The sequence below is a fragment of the Dermacentor variabilis genome, unplaced genomic scaffold (genome assembly GCF_050947875.1).
Source record: "Dermacentor variabilis isolate Ectoservices unplaced genomic scaffold, ASM5094787v1 scaffold_12, whole genome shotgun sequence".
Classification (NCBI taxonomy): domain Eukaryota; kingdom Metazoa; phylum Arthropoda; class Arachnida; order Ixodida; family Ixodidae; genus Dermacentor; species Dermacentor variabilis.
In genome coordinates this window covers 11,925,345-11,941,009 of record NW_027460280.1, presented here as the reverse complement: position 1 = coordinate 11,941,009, position 15,665 = coordinate 11,925,345, and the positions used below count along the sequence as shown (strand labels likewise).

At 46.2% G+C, this 15,665-nt stretch overlaps 1 protein-coding gene across 1 annotated transcript in view; it reads left to right on the top strand.

The window, feature by feature from the left end:
* Positions 1-457: 457 nt before the first annotated feature.
* The window catches only part of LOC142565831 (periostin-like), a 41,703-nt gene continuing 26,495 nt past the window's right edge, over positions 458-15,665 (top strand). Inside the window, exons 1-2 of the mRNA XM_075676377.1 lie at positions 458-1,064; positions 6,132-6,346. Coding sequence (XP_075532492.1) covers positions 461-1,064; positions 6,132-6,346 — 819 coding nt within the window. The 5' untranslated portion in view covers positions 458-460. The remainder of the gene's footprint in view (positions 1,065-6,131; positions 6,347-15,665) is intronic.

Here is a 15,665-nt window from a genome sequence, read left to right as displayed (position 1 = left end):
GGTACTGTTTCGTCTACGGCTCACATAAATACATAGTGTGTTATTGGAGTTTTACGCCTCAAAATAACGAAACCACACAACCTGAGCAAAATAAATACCGGTGATAAACACCGCAACCGGCACTGGTTCTCGCCGAGTTTCTTTTTTTTTTTTCAGAGGGGAGTGTCTGCCACCTCTCTGCACAGCACCTAGCGAGAGAGTAGCATTGACTGATGAAATTGTTTTCCATTCTATGCATGTGTTTTATCTGGCTCCACCCACACGCACAAGGGAGAAAAATTGGGGGGACCGGAATTTTGCGGGGCCCTAGCTAGAATGTGGCCAACGTTCGTGTGCCGGAAACACCGGCAATCCAGAAGCCCCTCGAATGCGTGTGGGTCACGTGGGCGTCCTCCTCGCCCCACGCAGCTTAAGAAGCGGCGGCTCCGACGGCGGCGGCACCCCCGAACCGGCCGCCGCGATGAACGCACTGTGGATGCTCGCAGCAACGGCGATTGCGGCATCGGCCCAGCTGAGCAAGCCGCGCGTCGAGGACGGTGGTTGGCAGCCTGTGCTAGCTGCACGCGCAAAGGCCAAGAAAGGCCGCGCCGCGGATGAAATACCGGCGTTCTACGTCTGGCTGCCCACCGAGCTGCTGGACCACATTCACCCGAACGGCCCCAACTTCGCCCAAATCCAGCCTCCGACTGGCTTTCCCAGAAATCGCTACCTCCCTGCACAGGCTATTGACGAAGCGCTGGACATGGCACTGCAGCCGCCGAGGTCCGCAGCCTTCGGGCCGCTGCAGTCCGAGGAAGAGGCGGACGTGTCCGACGACAGTGGGGGCAAGCGGCCAGTCTACGGGTCGCTCGACCAGCTTGCCAAGACGGGAAAAAGAAAGATTCACAAAGGGCCTTCGACACACCACCACCATATGGATGGATGCAGCCCGGTCAGCTCGGCTGCAGTGACCAGCCTCGGTAATCGATCGCTGCGCCAGGTGGCCGACAGCCTGGGAGCAGGTCGGTTCCTCGATCACCTGGGCATCACCGAAATCGAGCTCATCAGTCTCACTGGTCATGACGGTAAGGTTTATTTTGGTTGTATCTGTATGGTGGGCGACCGGGCGAACGTTTGGCTCCTAGTGGCACAGTCCGAGAGGGTTTTCATTGTTGCGTTTGTGAATCAACAGTTATTTTAAAGTGAACAAGGCCTCTCTGGCCGAGTCCCTTGTTCGCTACCTGTCTCTTTTGCGCTACTTTGGTCTTAATAACTTTTTTACAGCACTGTATGCATCTGCCCCCCCCCCCCCCCCGCAAGGCATTTGTCGTGTGCGTGGGCAAAAATAACGTCTTCGTGGGCCCATCCTGGAGCTAGTGCAATTGTAGGCTGAAATTGAAGCTAAAAGTGTGCATATCCTTTCAAATCCCATATACAGTGCAAACCACATAGGTCGTTTCAATAAGGAAAAGCATACAGTACGTGTCGTGTCAATATGATGGATGCTGAGGCGCTCGTTCACAATGGGAAGCACAGATGATTCATAACGACTTCCGCTTGTAACAGGGGGTGTGACGTCAATACCCCTATAAAGTTTTAACTAAAGTGCAGGGGCCCTATAACCTAAAACTATTCCGATATGTTTTTATTCCAATATCCTGACGTCAAATTTACGTAAGCGCCGACGCAACATCGGGCGGTGACCCGCAGCGTTGCCTGAACAGCCCAATCAAACGACACTCTCCTCGTTTATAGGAGTTAAGTTTTCGTTGCTTTCAAAACGAATAACATTGCTTACATTGAGCGGTTTCTCTTATCTAATTGGCTGACAACAGGCGAGGAGCTCGCTCAAGTGGAAAGGGTTTCGATGGGGCCGAGCCAACGCGCTAAATATAGATAACCGGACGAAAAGGGTGGTGCCGGCGTCTGCGATTGATCCGCTTTCCCTTCCTTAGCTTGCGGTGGCACGTCGAAAATCGCGCCGGTATGCCAGGGAAGCTTAAGAATGACGCTAAAACGGATCCCCAGCAAAGAAGAGTTGGCAGAACGAGGTTGTAAACGTGCCAAAAGTTCTCGACAACGTTACACGGCCACGCAAAAGGTTTTATTATATAAGCCCATGCTCTCCGGCAGGGGCGAACAGCCAGTGCCGGAGCGATCGGTGGCAGCCATCTTTTATTCCTTTCGGAACGGGGCAGCCTGCGGCTTTTCAGAAGAAAATAAAGTTTTGTTCGGCATACTAATGCATCTTTAACGCGTACGCGTCACTTTGACGCGGTAGGTTTTTGCGGTTTTGTGACGTCGTGTGAGAGGCAGGGGAATTGGGTGCAAACCGAAAACTTTTGACCAATATCCGAGGGCTAATGGCAAAAAGGCGTCAAATCAGAAACAACTATTTTTGTTTCGTTCGTTCAAATTATGCATAATCAGTATCTACACGTCATATCAGATGGGGAGCTATCGCGGTTTTCCTGACGTCGCGTGACAGACAGGTGAGGGGGGTGGGGGTGGTTTAAAACAGTTCTTGACCAATCGCGGTAGGCTGATTCCAGCATTGGACTAGAAAAGCTTGGAACAGTTTTACGTTATAGCGCCCCCGGAAAAATCCAGTTTTGCTAGGCATTTTAATCCATCTTTATCGCGTACACGCGATCAATGAGTTAGCGGTAAGCGGGAAAATACAGGAATTCCGGATCAAGCTGCAGAACAGTTATTCTGCTTTAACTCAGGAACATGATTTTAGTGTTGAAGATATGAACGACCATCTTATGGGCATCATTAAGGAGTGTGCAATAGAAATCGGTGGTAACTCCGTTAGACAGGATGCCAGTAAGCTATCGCAGGAGACAAAAGATCCGATCAAGAAACGCAGTGTATGAAAGCCTCTAACCCTACAGCTAGAATAGAACTGGGAGAACTTCCCAAGTTAATCAACAAGCGTACGACAGCTGACATAAGGAAGTATAATATGGATAGACTTGAACATGCTATCAGGAATGGAGGAAGCCTAAAAGCAGTGAAGAAAAAAACTAGGACTAGGCAAGAATGAGATGTATGCGTTAAGAGACCAAGCCGGCAATATCATTATTAATATGGTTGAGGTAGTTCAAGTGGCTGAGGAGTTCTATAGAGATTTATATAGTACCAGTGGCACCCACGACGATAATGAAAGAGAGAATAGTCTAGACGAATTTGAAATCCCACTAGTAACGCCGGAAGAAGTAAAGAAACCCTTGGGAGCTATGCAAAGGGGGAAGGCAGCTGGGGAGGATCAGGTAACAGCAGATTTGTTGAAGGATGGTCGGCAGATTCTTCTAGAAAAACTATCCACCCTGTATACGCAATGCCTCATGACTTCGAGAGTACCAGAATCTTGGAAGAACAATAACAGAATCCTAATTCATAAGAAAGGGGACGTCAAAAACTTGAAAAATTATAGACCGATCAGCTTATGTATACTGTCCGTTGTCGGCAAAGTATTTACTAAGGTAATTGCAAATGGAATCAGGAACACCTCAGACTTCTGTCAACCAAAGGACCAGGCAGGATTCCTTAAAAGCTACTAAAAAAAAAACCATATTCACACTATCAATCAGGTGATAGAGAAATCTGCGCAATATAACCAACCCTTATACAGAGCTTTCATTGATTACGAGAAAGCGTTTGATTACGAGGAAGCGTTTGGCAGGACATGAAATGTGGAGGGAAGATAACCGATTGTCATTACGGGTTACGGTCGGGATTCCAAGGGAAGGGAAGCGTAGCAGGGGGCGGCAGAAAGTTAGGTGGGCGGATGAGGTTAAGAAGTTTGCAGGGACTAAATGGCCACAATTAGTACATGACCGGGGTAGTTGGAGAAGTATGGCAGAGGCCTTTGCCCTGCAGTGGGCGTAACCAGGCTGATGATGATGATGGTGATGATGATGATGATCGCGTACACGTCACTTTGACGCAATGAGTTTACGTGGTTCTGTGACGTCTAATAACAGACAGGTGAAGTGCGTGCAGCCTGAAACCTATTGACCAATCGCAGAGGGTTAATGACGAAACGGCGTCAAATCAGAAATAATTATTTTTCTTTTGTTTGCTCAGTTCATGCATAATCACTACGCACACGTCATGTCAGATTGGGAGCTAGCGCGGTATTCTTTACGCCGCATGACAGACAGACGAGGAGGGAGTGGTCCAAAAACGTTTTTGACCAAGCGCGGAAGGATGATTGAACAATAGGAATAGAAAGGTTGGGAATAACTTTACGTTGTAGCGGCCCAGGTTTGTGACAGCACAGTTTGCAATATCGGACCTGACGCGAGTACATTACACACACACACACACACACACACACACACACACACACATATATATATATATATATATATATATATATATATATATATATATATATATATATATATATATATATAGAGAGAGAGAGAGAGAGAGAGAGAGAGAGAGAGAGAGAGAGAGAGAGGGCCCGCCTAGCAAGGCACTGCATTTGTGTTGTGACAGTGGTAGGGACAGTGAGGACTCCCGAAGGGCAGCGTGCATGCGAGGAGCGACGAACAGAGACAGCAGTGTGAGCAAGGGCGCTGTGCTCGTGCCACGGATGAGAATTGTGCCCAGGAAGCTCAGCGCAAGCGCGGCACGATGATGATGAATTTCGTGGAGCCGAAAACGCGGCCAAGCTACGAAGGTACAATGCAATCAATCGTTTCAATGGTTAAAATTCTAACTTTAAAAACAAAATTCTCGAATTTATGTCTGGTTTTTCGGTGTGTGACCGACTGTGGTTCCAGGTTAAGTGCATTTCCCTTGTCCACTTTTTGTCGGAGCACGAAGTAGCGCCGCAAGCGAAGCAGTGGGCCGTTGAACCCTATTTGGCCATTAATTAGATAAACTTTATTAAATGTCTACATGTGAATAATTTCAAGCCACGTCGCGTAAACCTTACGTTTTTTTTTTCTTATTTTCCCTCCCGCCTTGTTGAAGTAGCCATTCTGGGCTTCCAAAAAGGTCTTCAATTTGGCACGTTTGTGATTACTCTTCGGAAAGCTGCCCGAACGGACGGGACCCCAAGAAATGAAGGCAGACACGGTGCTGGCCTCCCGTGGTGGCTGTGAATATGGTCTCAGGTACATGAGGTTGCCATATTCAGTTGTGGCCATGGCGACCGCATTCTAATGGTGGTGGATGGCAAACATATTTTTCGCCCACCAGTATGCCGTCCATACGGGCAGCTTTGGGATAATTATTTTTGCCTAAAAAGTGACGCCTGCCGCTCGAATCCCGCTTCAACATGTTTCATAATATGGTGTACGCGTACCGGTGAGAGCCGGACAAGCCCTTACGTACTTTCAGCGCAAGCAGTATGTATGATTTAACGGTGTGCTTGAATGGAAGACTTTTCGTTTAAACAGAGTCTTTTAATACTTGTTGGTTTAATGTACGGGAACGTAAGCGGACACTTGTGGTTCGTCAAGTGATCCAAGGAAAGCAAACTATAAGCTCAAACGTGTCATTTCTTTGTCATGTACTCCGTAGTTTCTTTCCCAACGCCTCTCGTGAGGCCTACGAACGCCACAATCGCCAAGCGATCGCAGAAACTGATCATCGTTTTTGTTTTGAGACGGCAGGATGTGGAAGCGTTCTAGTCGCCATCGACGACAGAGCAGTGACGATTCCTGTGCTGGATGCGGGAGCGGCCGGTGCTGTCATGTTTGACCGCCATGAGTGTGTTCATTCCAAGCGCTCACTTCGAATGCATCAGTGTGCGTGCATGCATTTGCATTTGACTGTGTTGTTTCTTAGCCTATACACGCGTTAATAGCGCCAAGTACGTTAATATAGCGTCCGTAGGCCACAAACACGCGATAAAGTTTGGAGAATGCGGACACAATGCCATTTCTTTATGTGCATACTTAGGGGTCACATACGCTATTCTAAATTTCATGGATTTACACCGCTTAAAAGAAATTGGAAAAGAAATAAGAGGAAAGATGCAAGAAGAGGTAGGACTGCCGCTTCTGTTTTTAACCCTATTTCATTTAAATGCTGGAAATGCATGAAATGTCCATATAGCCCAGCGCTTTAAGCACTGCGCATTGTGAAGCGATCTATCGGACGTCCCTCGCCCAACACATCACATGGCGCAGGCGCGTACACGCTGTTCCTGCCGGCGGACGAGAGCCTGGAGCTGACGTCGCCCGAGCTGCTCGGTTCGTGGAGCGCGGGGCGCGCGGCGCGCCAGGCGGCGCTGCTGAACCACGTGCTGGCGTCACGCGTGACACTCGCGGAGCTGACGCGTGGGGCCAGCTTCACGACCAGGGCTGGTGCGCGGCTCAACGTGCGCCGAAGCGCGACCGGTGGCGTGAGTACCCCTCGGCTTGTTGCACCTGGGGCAGTTTTAGCTCCTCGATGGGTTGCAGTGCGCCACTGCAACGGTCCCTTTTGTCTTTGGGTGCGCATGTTATGCATGCGCCGGCACGCAAAGTCCGGTTCAGTGGAGCATTTTCATTCTGGAGAATGCAAAGCTGGCAATATTTTTACAAAGCGCGACGAACAATATTACAGTGCCTCATTTCATGAAAAAGCTATCAAAACAAAGAAAATGCAGCGCTGCCTGAGACACAGAGCACTCTGCCGTTTAAGATGAATAACAAAAAAGTCGTGCCTCCACTGTCACTTGGCAGCAGGTATGTGCAGAATGTGTGGCTGTAAAAGCGCTATCAACAAGTACCTGGGGCCTCCAAACTTGTCGGTTATACAGGTCACCACGAGGCAGGGTAGCGCTTGCAAAAGATAAGCACATTCAGCGAAAATAAACCATTATTGAACACAAATTCGCAAGATGAAACAAGTCGCTCACTCTATGTGTCCTTGTTTGAGTGAACAATGCAGCTCAGCCCCGTAAAGCAACCTAGGTGTACAGGCGTCCGCAATGCGTACGTGTGAAACAAATTTGTCGGGGACACACAAATGCTTCGCTGTACAATTCGTTTCGTTGTGAACGCAACTGTATTTAGAGGCGTTCGACTTTATTCACAGAATCTCTTACAACTGAATTTTTGCGCAAAGTACCTTTGCAGGGCCGCTGTCATAACACCCGTATTTGCGCCGAGAATAGGTGTTGCTAGTTTGGCACGCGAATGGCGACAGGCAGACGAAAGGACGCTCTCGTGCGAGTGACATGGTGAGAGATTGATGACGCAAAAGTTACGTGCGAGAACTGATTTTTAGTGCTAAACATTAAACCCACTGCGTGTTTTATTTTAGTATACAGTGATTTCGTGCCTTAGCCAATTGTATTCGCGTGTGTCAGCATACAGAAAAGCTACCTAAGGTGGTCAGCAATGTTTGCCTGCAGGTTTGCACTATAACACATTAACTGAAGCTGCTTTATATAAGGTTGTCGCTGTGCTTTATTCGCGAGGTTTTGTAGAATGCTTGCGCCGTTTCAATGGGTAATCTTAATTGTTTTGATTTTACATAGTGATTGTTTCAAATTTCAAATTTCCGTGATGGACCCATGCGAGACGTTAATCTTGGAACAAAATGCTTTTATTCTCAAAAAAACTCCGGGACCATATTGAACGTGTTCAGCAACGTTTCATTCGTATCCTGTACGATCGATTTCTGGGACGCCGTGTATTTTATGCCTATGAGCGGGTACTGCGCATGTTTAATATTAGACCCCTGGAAATAAGGCGGAAATACAGTGATTACTTATTTTTCTATAAACAAATTCGCAACCACTTCTCCTATCCGCGGTCAGCTGCAATGTTCTGCTTGCCTCGCCCTAACCTGGGTAATCCTAGCATGTTCTACGTGAATTCCTCTTGCACCTCTAACGCTATAACAGGTCTTTCTACACAACAAGATAACTTGCGCGATGATCTTGATATGTTCAGTTCTACTATTTGCTCATTATCTGACTTCTCTCTCTGAATAATTCAATGTTTTGTTGCACTTTGTGCCACTGTTGTTTGAGATATTCTGTTTTGTTTTTCGGTTTTATGTTCTTTATGTAACACAAGTGCACCAATAGTAAGGCGTAAAGCTGTTCTTGGGGACTTTAAGAAAATAAAGAAGAAATAGGAAAAATAAATATTTATTTAGGTTCAGATACTCAGGAAGGCTTATGAGTTAGTATCAACGGTTAATATCTCAACAAGCTTCGGTTTACAGGTGATACTGTCCTGTTCAGCAACACTGGGGATGAATTGCAACAACTGATTGAGGACGTTAACCGAGAAAGTGCAGCAGTGTGGTTGAAGATTATTATGCAGACGAGAAAGGTAATGTTCAATAGCCTGTCAAGGGATAAAAGAATTCATGATCGCTAGTCAGCCTTTAGAGTCTGTGCAGGAGTACGTGTGTGTTGGTCAATTACTCACAGGGGACCTTGACCATCAGAAGGAAATTTACTGTAGGATAAAGATGGGTTAGAATGCATATGGCAGAAATGACAAAATCCTGACTGGGAGCTGACCACTTTCGTTGAAAAGTGCATTCTAGCAGTGCTAACACATGGGGCAGAACCTAGCAGGTTAACAAAGAAGCTTGAAAACAAGTTAAGGACCGCGCAAAGAGTAATGGAACGAAGAATGTTAGGCGTAGCGTTAAGAGACAGGAAGCGAGCGGTGTGGATCAGCGAGCAAACGGGGATAGGCGATACCGCAGTCGACATTAGGAGTCAAAAAAGATGGAGCTGGGCAGGCCACGTAATGCGTAGGGCAGATAACCGGTCGACCATTAAGGTTACAGAATCAATGCCAAGTGCAGTCCAGAAGGGCACAAAATCAGGTGGAGTGATGAAATTAGCAAACATGCAGGCACAAATTGGAATCAGCTAGCACAAGACGGGTAATTAGAGATCGCCGGGAGAGGGCGTCGTCTCACAGTAGTCGTAAAAATAGGATGATGATGATGATAATGATAATGATGATGATGATGATGAAATAGCGTAGTCTTGCATTGCTACTGGAGTAGACTTTCGAGTGATGATATCCGCAGGAAGAGTGACGCATTCTGCATTACACTGCCTCGCGCGTATTGTGTTGCACTGTTATCATGCATGCCATCAGTGCCATTGCTTTTGATTCTCGCCTGCTAATAACACGTCTAGCCAGAACATCTTCGCTAGACGGGCTTGCGAAATAGGTTGCATCACGAGTTGTTATTTTCGCTGTTCGCTGGTTGCCCAATAATGAGCTGGCGTTCACCGAGTGCTCTGTAAACTATAGCCCTGTCTCACACTATGACTCCCCACGGGACAATCTATTAAACGGAATACCTTGGAAAATAAAGCAAATGGCCTGAACCTCTAACGGGATCCATTCTATACCTTCTATATGTTGTATATGGTTGTTTATTTATTTAATAAACAAATAAATGAATACATAAGAAGGAATAAAAGGAAAAAATGCTTCTGGCTACACAATCTAGCACTGTCTGCTGACACCTGATCAGCTGTTGGGAATCGGGCGAGCAAGACGGGCCTAGCACTGTTTACACGGCGACCAGGATTCGCTCGCGTTGTGAACGGCGGTGCACCTGCGCCGGGTATCCAAGATCAAAAGGGCAAGAAAGTAAAAAAAAAGGCACATCCACGTTATTTCCTTATATGGGAACGTTTGTTTTCCTATCAATGCATCAAATTCCTTAACTCGCTCTTCCTTTTTTACTTTTTTAATAGCTATAGCTTCTGTATTCTCATTTTTCTATGTTTGTCACACATTCTCGCATAAAAAACTTCTATGTGTTTTTGCTGCGTGCCTTAACAAACGTGTTTTTCCTTCAAAGTGCGATGTGTAACGGCACTATTTTAGTCTGTCGTACGAATCAAGACAGCTTGTCATGTAATCTGCTAAGAATTGCGGCTAAAAGTTTCAATGGAGTCACATCACATTACCTGCGCGAGTAACTACTCGGCGTTTTAATTGAAATGTTCACTGTTTGCACACAAACCAATTTTCGACATGCGTTGGAATTCTCAAACTGACTGGCAATTTTAAAGCGAGAGCTTTACTGAGCGCGAACTTGCGATTTCGCTGTGGTGGTGCTCCGAGGAGGCACATGACATCGCAACGCGCGCCTCGCCGCGGATATTTCTCTCTCTCTCTCTCGTTCCTTAGTCACTACTGTGCATGCGCCACTGGTAGTACCGAGCCACATGTGTTGCGCCTCTGCGCAGCGCCGCGCCTTTCTGCCGCTACCGTTTGGTATGACGTCACACCGCGTTCCTCGTTGCGCTCGCCTCCGCTCGCTTCGCCAGCTGCATCGCATGCCGGATAACATATCGGAGGATTGAAAAGGAGAGCTCGCGTGCGCTGCAACCACAGTTGAGGCGGCAGTATGGACGGCGACAATTCCGATAAGCAGGAGGAGGCCTGGAATCGACATCGGAACGAGATAAAGAGGAAACGAATCGCCCAGGAAACAGACGAACAGCGTGCCGAACGACTGGCTAAACGCCGCAGCATAGCTAGACAACCAGACTAACCTACACTTGCAATCAAGATTAACCAAGGCTAACCATGGCAGTGGCTTAAAGGGAAGCTGAAACACTTTTCGAAAAAAATGAGTTCTCTGCGGCATTCTACAGTTTTGAGTCCCCTGAACAAGAATATCTGGTTCAAAAAGGGCGGAAACAAACGCAAGCGGCTGTTTGTTTTTCAAGAAAACGCGCACCAGCGCCTCAGGGCATCGCGCGAACGCCGCTGTTGCCCGTGATTGGTCGGGGCCGCTGTGACGTCAATCGCGGCAGCCGCCGGTCGGCGCCGCCGCATGCCGCCGTTTCAGAGCGTAGCACGCTGTTCTGTTCTGGCTTCATAGCTGAGTTGTAAGCATTATGGAACGTTCTCGCTGTCTCGGACAGCTTGTATTTTCGCCGTACATGTTCGAACCGACAGCCGATACGGAAAACGATGGCGGCAATGGCGGTAACGGCGGCAACGACCATATTGAGTGTGCCAACAGCGAGAGCTATTTGTGCACCTTCTCGCGCGTTGGAAATGTTAGCTGGTACGTATGTTTTTTTTTCATGTAGCTTCACGTTCCAATGACGGGAGAAAAAATGCGCCAATAGTGTTACTCGGAACTGGCTGCTGGAAGAATGCCGAAGCACTAAATTCTCATTAGATTGTAAACACGGGTGCAATTCCGCGATGTCAAGCACCTTGCCGCTTCTTGTCTAAAGACCCGTGGTTTTTTGAGTGTTGATACACGATCGCGAACATAAGTGCCGCGTTTCAAACCACGCACATGCAGTGCTGCGAGGTACAGTCACGGAAGTTGCTTATCATACACATCCAGAGATGGCCAGAGGTATTATATGTGCAATATTCATACTGTGGTTCGACGACTTTGCGATTGTGGCTCGATCAAGAATTGGTATGCGTGCTCCATGCTAGTGTTGACATAAAGATATTAGGCAGTTTTAGCACCGCCGTGTGGTAAACACGATAACTGCAACCGTACGTCGAATGTCACTAGGCAAGCCTATACGCCATTTCATACCTCAGGTGCAACGCTGTGGAAGCTACGCACGAAGTCCGGTCACCAAAATTTATTACTGCGCGCGTTTCCGTCTATGCTTTGCAGCGTGCCAGCGGCGTTTGCTCGCGAGAGCAAGCACGTGAACCTGCCGCGACGGGCAGCTTCACGAAAGAACATTTTACGAAAATCGCAAAAGAAAACAAACGTGAGCGGCGGCGGCGGCAGATCTCTCGTAGCGTCGTTCAGTAAAGCGCAGGACGGAAAGAGGCATGCCAGTACATGCCAGCACGCCGGTCCGGCATCTCGGTCGCCACGAATGACGTCACTCTCGCCGGTTCTCTCTTCTGGCAACCACCTCACCCGGCGCTCCGGAAAACGATGGGGGCGTGTCCGCGGGTGTGATTTAGAAAGCGATTTCCGCCCCTTATATTAACAAAACGAAGAAAAAAATTCGGTACCGTAAATTATTAGGTCTGTTCTTCCCAATCCCAGCAATTCATGGAAATTGAAAACCGTTTCAGCTTCCCTTTAACCGAGCTAAGCCACTGCCAAGTTTTTCTAAAGTGTTGAGATTGGTTTATTTGTCTCCCTTAGCATAGGCGTATCTACCAGGGAGGCAAGGGAGGCACTTCGTTCCCCCACTTTCATATGTGGGGGGGGGCAAAGTGTGTCGTTTGCCCCCCCCCCCCCCACGCGCACTTTTGAAAGCGGCCACTTTCGGCTGCACGCTGGAAAGTCGAGCAGAACTACAACTGAAACTAAATTGTCTTTCTTAAGAGTGAGCACATAAGTAATCCTTTTCTTTACTGGCCAGCTCGGGCGGCGAAGCTCGTCTTTTGTGTCAGCGGGCGACGCGTGGTATTCGCCACCCGCGTTGACCCCGGAAGCGACGTCCGCTTGCGCAACTTGCATCATGGCCAGGTTTTTGGCACCGCTGTTTCCGTATTCGAAAACACGATCAGCTTGCTACATTTCACCTTCGGGCGAGGTGGAAGTTCCGATAGAGAATCATCAGGCGGGCCCAACGACTGGTGTGCCTTGTAGCATGAGATTGTTAAATTATCAAATGCTGGATCTATTTAATCTCTGTCCAGAGGTAGCCTACATAGCGTTGGAGTCTGAGTATTTTATCATTGTGAAAAGATAATCAAACTTCTTACAGGTCTAATTGTCGAATTTTATTGTGTAATCATGACTTATCGTAGACGCTCGTTAAAAATGACCTTGGTAGAACGTGCAGAGCCATTTCAATGCCAGTAGAACATTGAATTGAATTTTTCTAAAGGCACGTGTCACTTCTGCCTTGGACGATTTCATTTTCAGCCTGTTTATAAACAAGGGCTGCACTATTACCTGTTTGCTGAAAGGAGAAACAACAGCAGACATTTGGTATTTTGAAAAATGAGGACCACTTTCTGGAGACGTGTTCCGAAAACTTGCACTGTGCAGGTTGCTTGTGTGCTCTGAAAACAGTTACTAAATGGCCGCTTTCTCCCAATTTTTATGCGTTATACACGGCATTTAGTTTTCCCCCGGTATCCTCGATAAATATGTGAGGCACGGTGTTTATATTTATTTCAAGTACGAGCCAATATTCTGAGTGACGAGCGATATATGTTTATTGTGCGTAGGTTCATTACAGCCTTTCTAGAAAGTTACGCATTGGAGCGTTCCAGAGTGTCATAACGGTGCTCATCTGTTTCCCAGTCTCCTAAAGCAAAAGCGCACGATACGGTTGACATTTCATTAAAATGGAGAGAATCTTAAACGTAATGCGTTGCGAAACTTTCACTTTTCTGCCTTCAATGAAAGTATTGCCGATAATTACTAAATCCCAATTTTTCCATGTGTTTTCGTACATCATACGAGATTTGTAGTTTGTTTCTCCGGTGTCCACGGTGAGCTAAACAAGGCATCTTGTTTATACATGGGGCGAAAAGAAGGGCACGGTATGGCTAATGTGTAGGCAATGTTCCAAATGGGTAGGTTAAATGCGCATTTTACAGTATAATACATGTGCAAGTGGCCCAAAGCGTTATTAATCTGTTTCACGAGCGCTGTAAGACTTACACGGCCGCACTGACATAATTACCACTACAACTGAGTTCAAACTTTGCGAACATAAGGGGAACAATACGCCAAGTTTATGTGCGATGGTAACTGGGTTTTGATCAAATACAGCGTTAAAAAATTGTAAGCAAGTGTTCAAAAGTATCACGCTGGAGCATTTTAAGTGTTAACGTTTCTGGCTTATTTAGAAGCGTCAAAAATAATTATTGAACCCTCATCTAATTTGTTTACATTTCATGCGTGATATATTGGTTTCGCTAGCTGTTACCCTCACTAAAATAAAAGAGACAGATTCGCTTTGTTTGGTGATTGTAAGGATACGTTAGTGGGTCAAGTGTAGGTGAAGTTCAAAATACTTTGGCTTTCGCAATAAATCACGTGTGCAAGCACTCTAGAGTATAGCGTGCCGAATGAGCGGCACAGAACTGAGCCCGCTGCCCTGGCTCAACTATAAAAGCCACCAAGACCAAATTTAGCGAAAAATGGTGGTATGCTGTAACCTATTTGTGCGAATTAAGGCTGGATCAAACACAGCCCCTGTAAAAAAAATTCTTATCCAAGTGTTAGAGCGTGTGATATGGCTGCTATCAGCTATGCTTCCCAGTGTCTCGACATAGCTATACTTTACAACAGGTTTATGTTTTGCGGAAGCGGACGGGGCATCGTAATTGCAACATGCGACGAAATTTTTATCCTCCTGGTCCAGTTAGAAGCGCTGCATATATTTACTGATAGGAAGAAATAGGAAATTTCTTTCCCTATTTTCAGGCCTGATAACATGTTTCGACTGGGTTTTAGCGATCTACTCGGTGAACTAAATAAAGCAGTTTGTTTATAATTGGCGGAACTCAAGGGCGCATTATAAGCAATATGTAGGTAAACTTCAAAGACAGGGAACTAATTATGGCAATTGCAGTATATTACGCATGCACGCGATCCGGAGTTTTATGAATGTGTTTTGTGAACAGGGAATTTATCCCGCTTCTCTGGGAGAACTGTGAACTCAACCGATATCAAATCTAGGAAAAATTGAGATTGGGAGGGGTGAAGGGGGCAGGAAGGAAGGTAGGACATTATGGTCAGTTATGGCGAAGTATTATGTGTGCTTATGAATTACTGGCTTATTTTTAGAAATTCCTAGCAAGATGTTGTCCAAAGAATTGTGGGCATGGTTACAAACGCAATAGTCATATATATATATATATATATATATATATATATATATATATATATATATATATATATATATATATATACATATATATACAGGCAACTTTTTCAAGTATGCGATATAGTCAATAGAAACGTAAACATTCATTTCGACTGTTCGAAAGCCACAAGTTCTCTAGAAATCGGGTTGTAATTCTCCCAAGGTCGCACACATATGCGGCCTTTTTTTCTTTTTTGTGAATATTGCAAGTATTTTATGTTAATTGTATTTCGTTGCGTATAACCACGTGAATACTATTACGTAAAATAGCGACGCATTTATGCTGTAGACTTAAACATGAAGTACACGTCTTTATTTAGTTATTGAAATTGTTTGTAGCAAATGCGCATTTTTATGTGCGCTGTACTGCTGCTATACTGGGCGGGACTCGCGACCTCTGTGAGGCATTAATTGCCTTTTGCCCCTGCATCATCTTTGGATTTTATATAGTTGCAAGAAATAAAAGCAAATTCAAATGATTTTACGTGCCCCCATGGTTCACCACGTGTGATTGATCAATATGACTATGTCTGTTAAAAATAAACTTAACTGACAGACGCATTTCCAGGCTCTTTAACTTATTGTAATAGTAATTACGATATATATATATATATATATATATATATATATATATAGAGAGAGAGAGAGAGAGAGGATCAGATCTTTTGCGCTTTGCCCTCTTCGAGAAATGGTTGGTACGCCACTGCCCCTCAGCAGACACACCGTAGCTAGACTTTTAAGCAAACGCCGCCGATGCGTGATTTTCTGATGCCAGAAAGTGTGGCCGCCGACAGCGAAAGTGCAGCGATCGTTGTCGCCGTGTGCAGGTGGAGAACATGTGTGCTACACGAGAGGAAGGCACACGTGGATTGGCTGGTTCATTCGGTCTATTTACGCTCACACGCGCCCT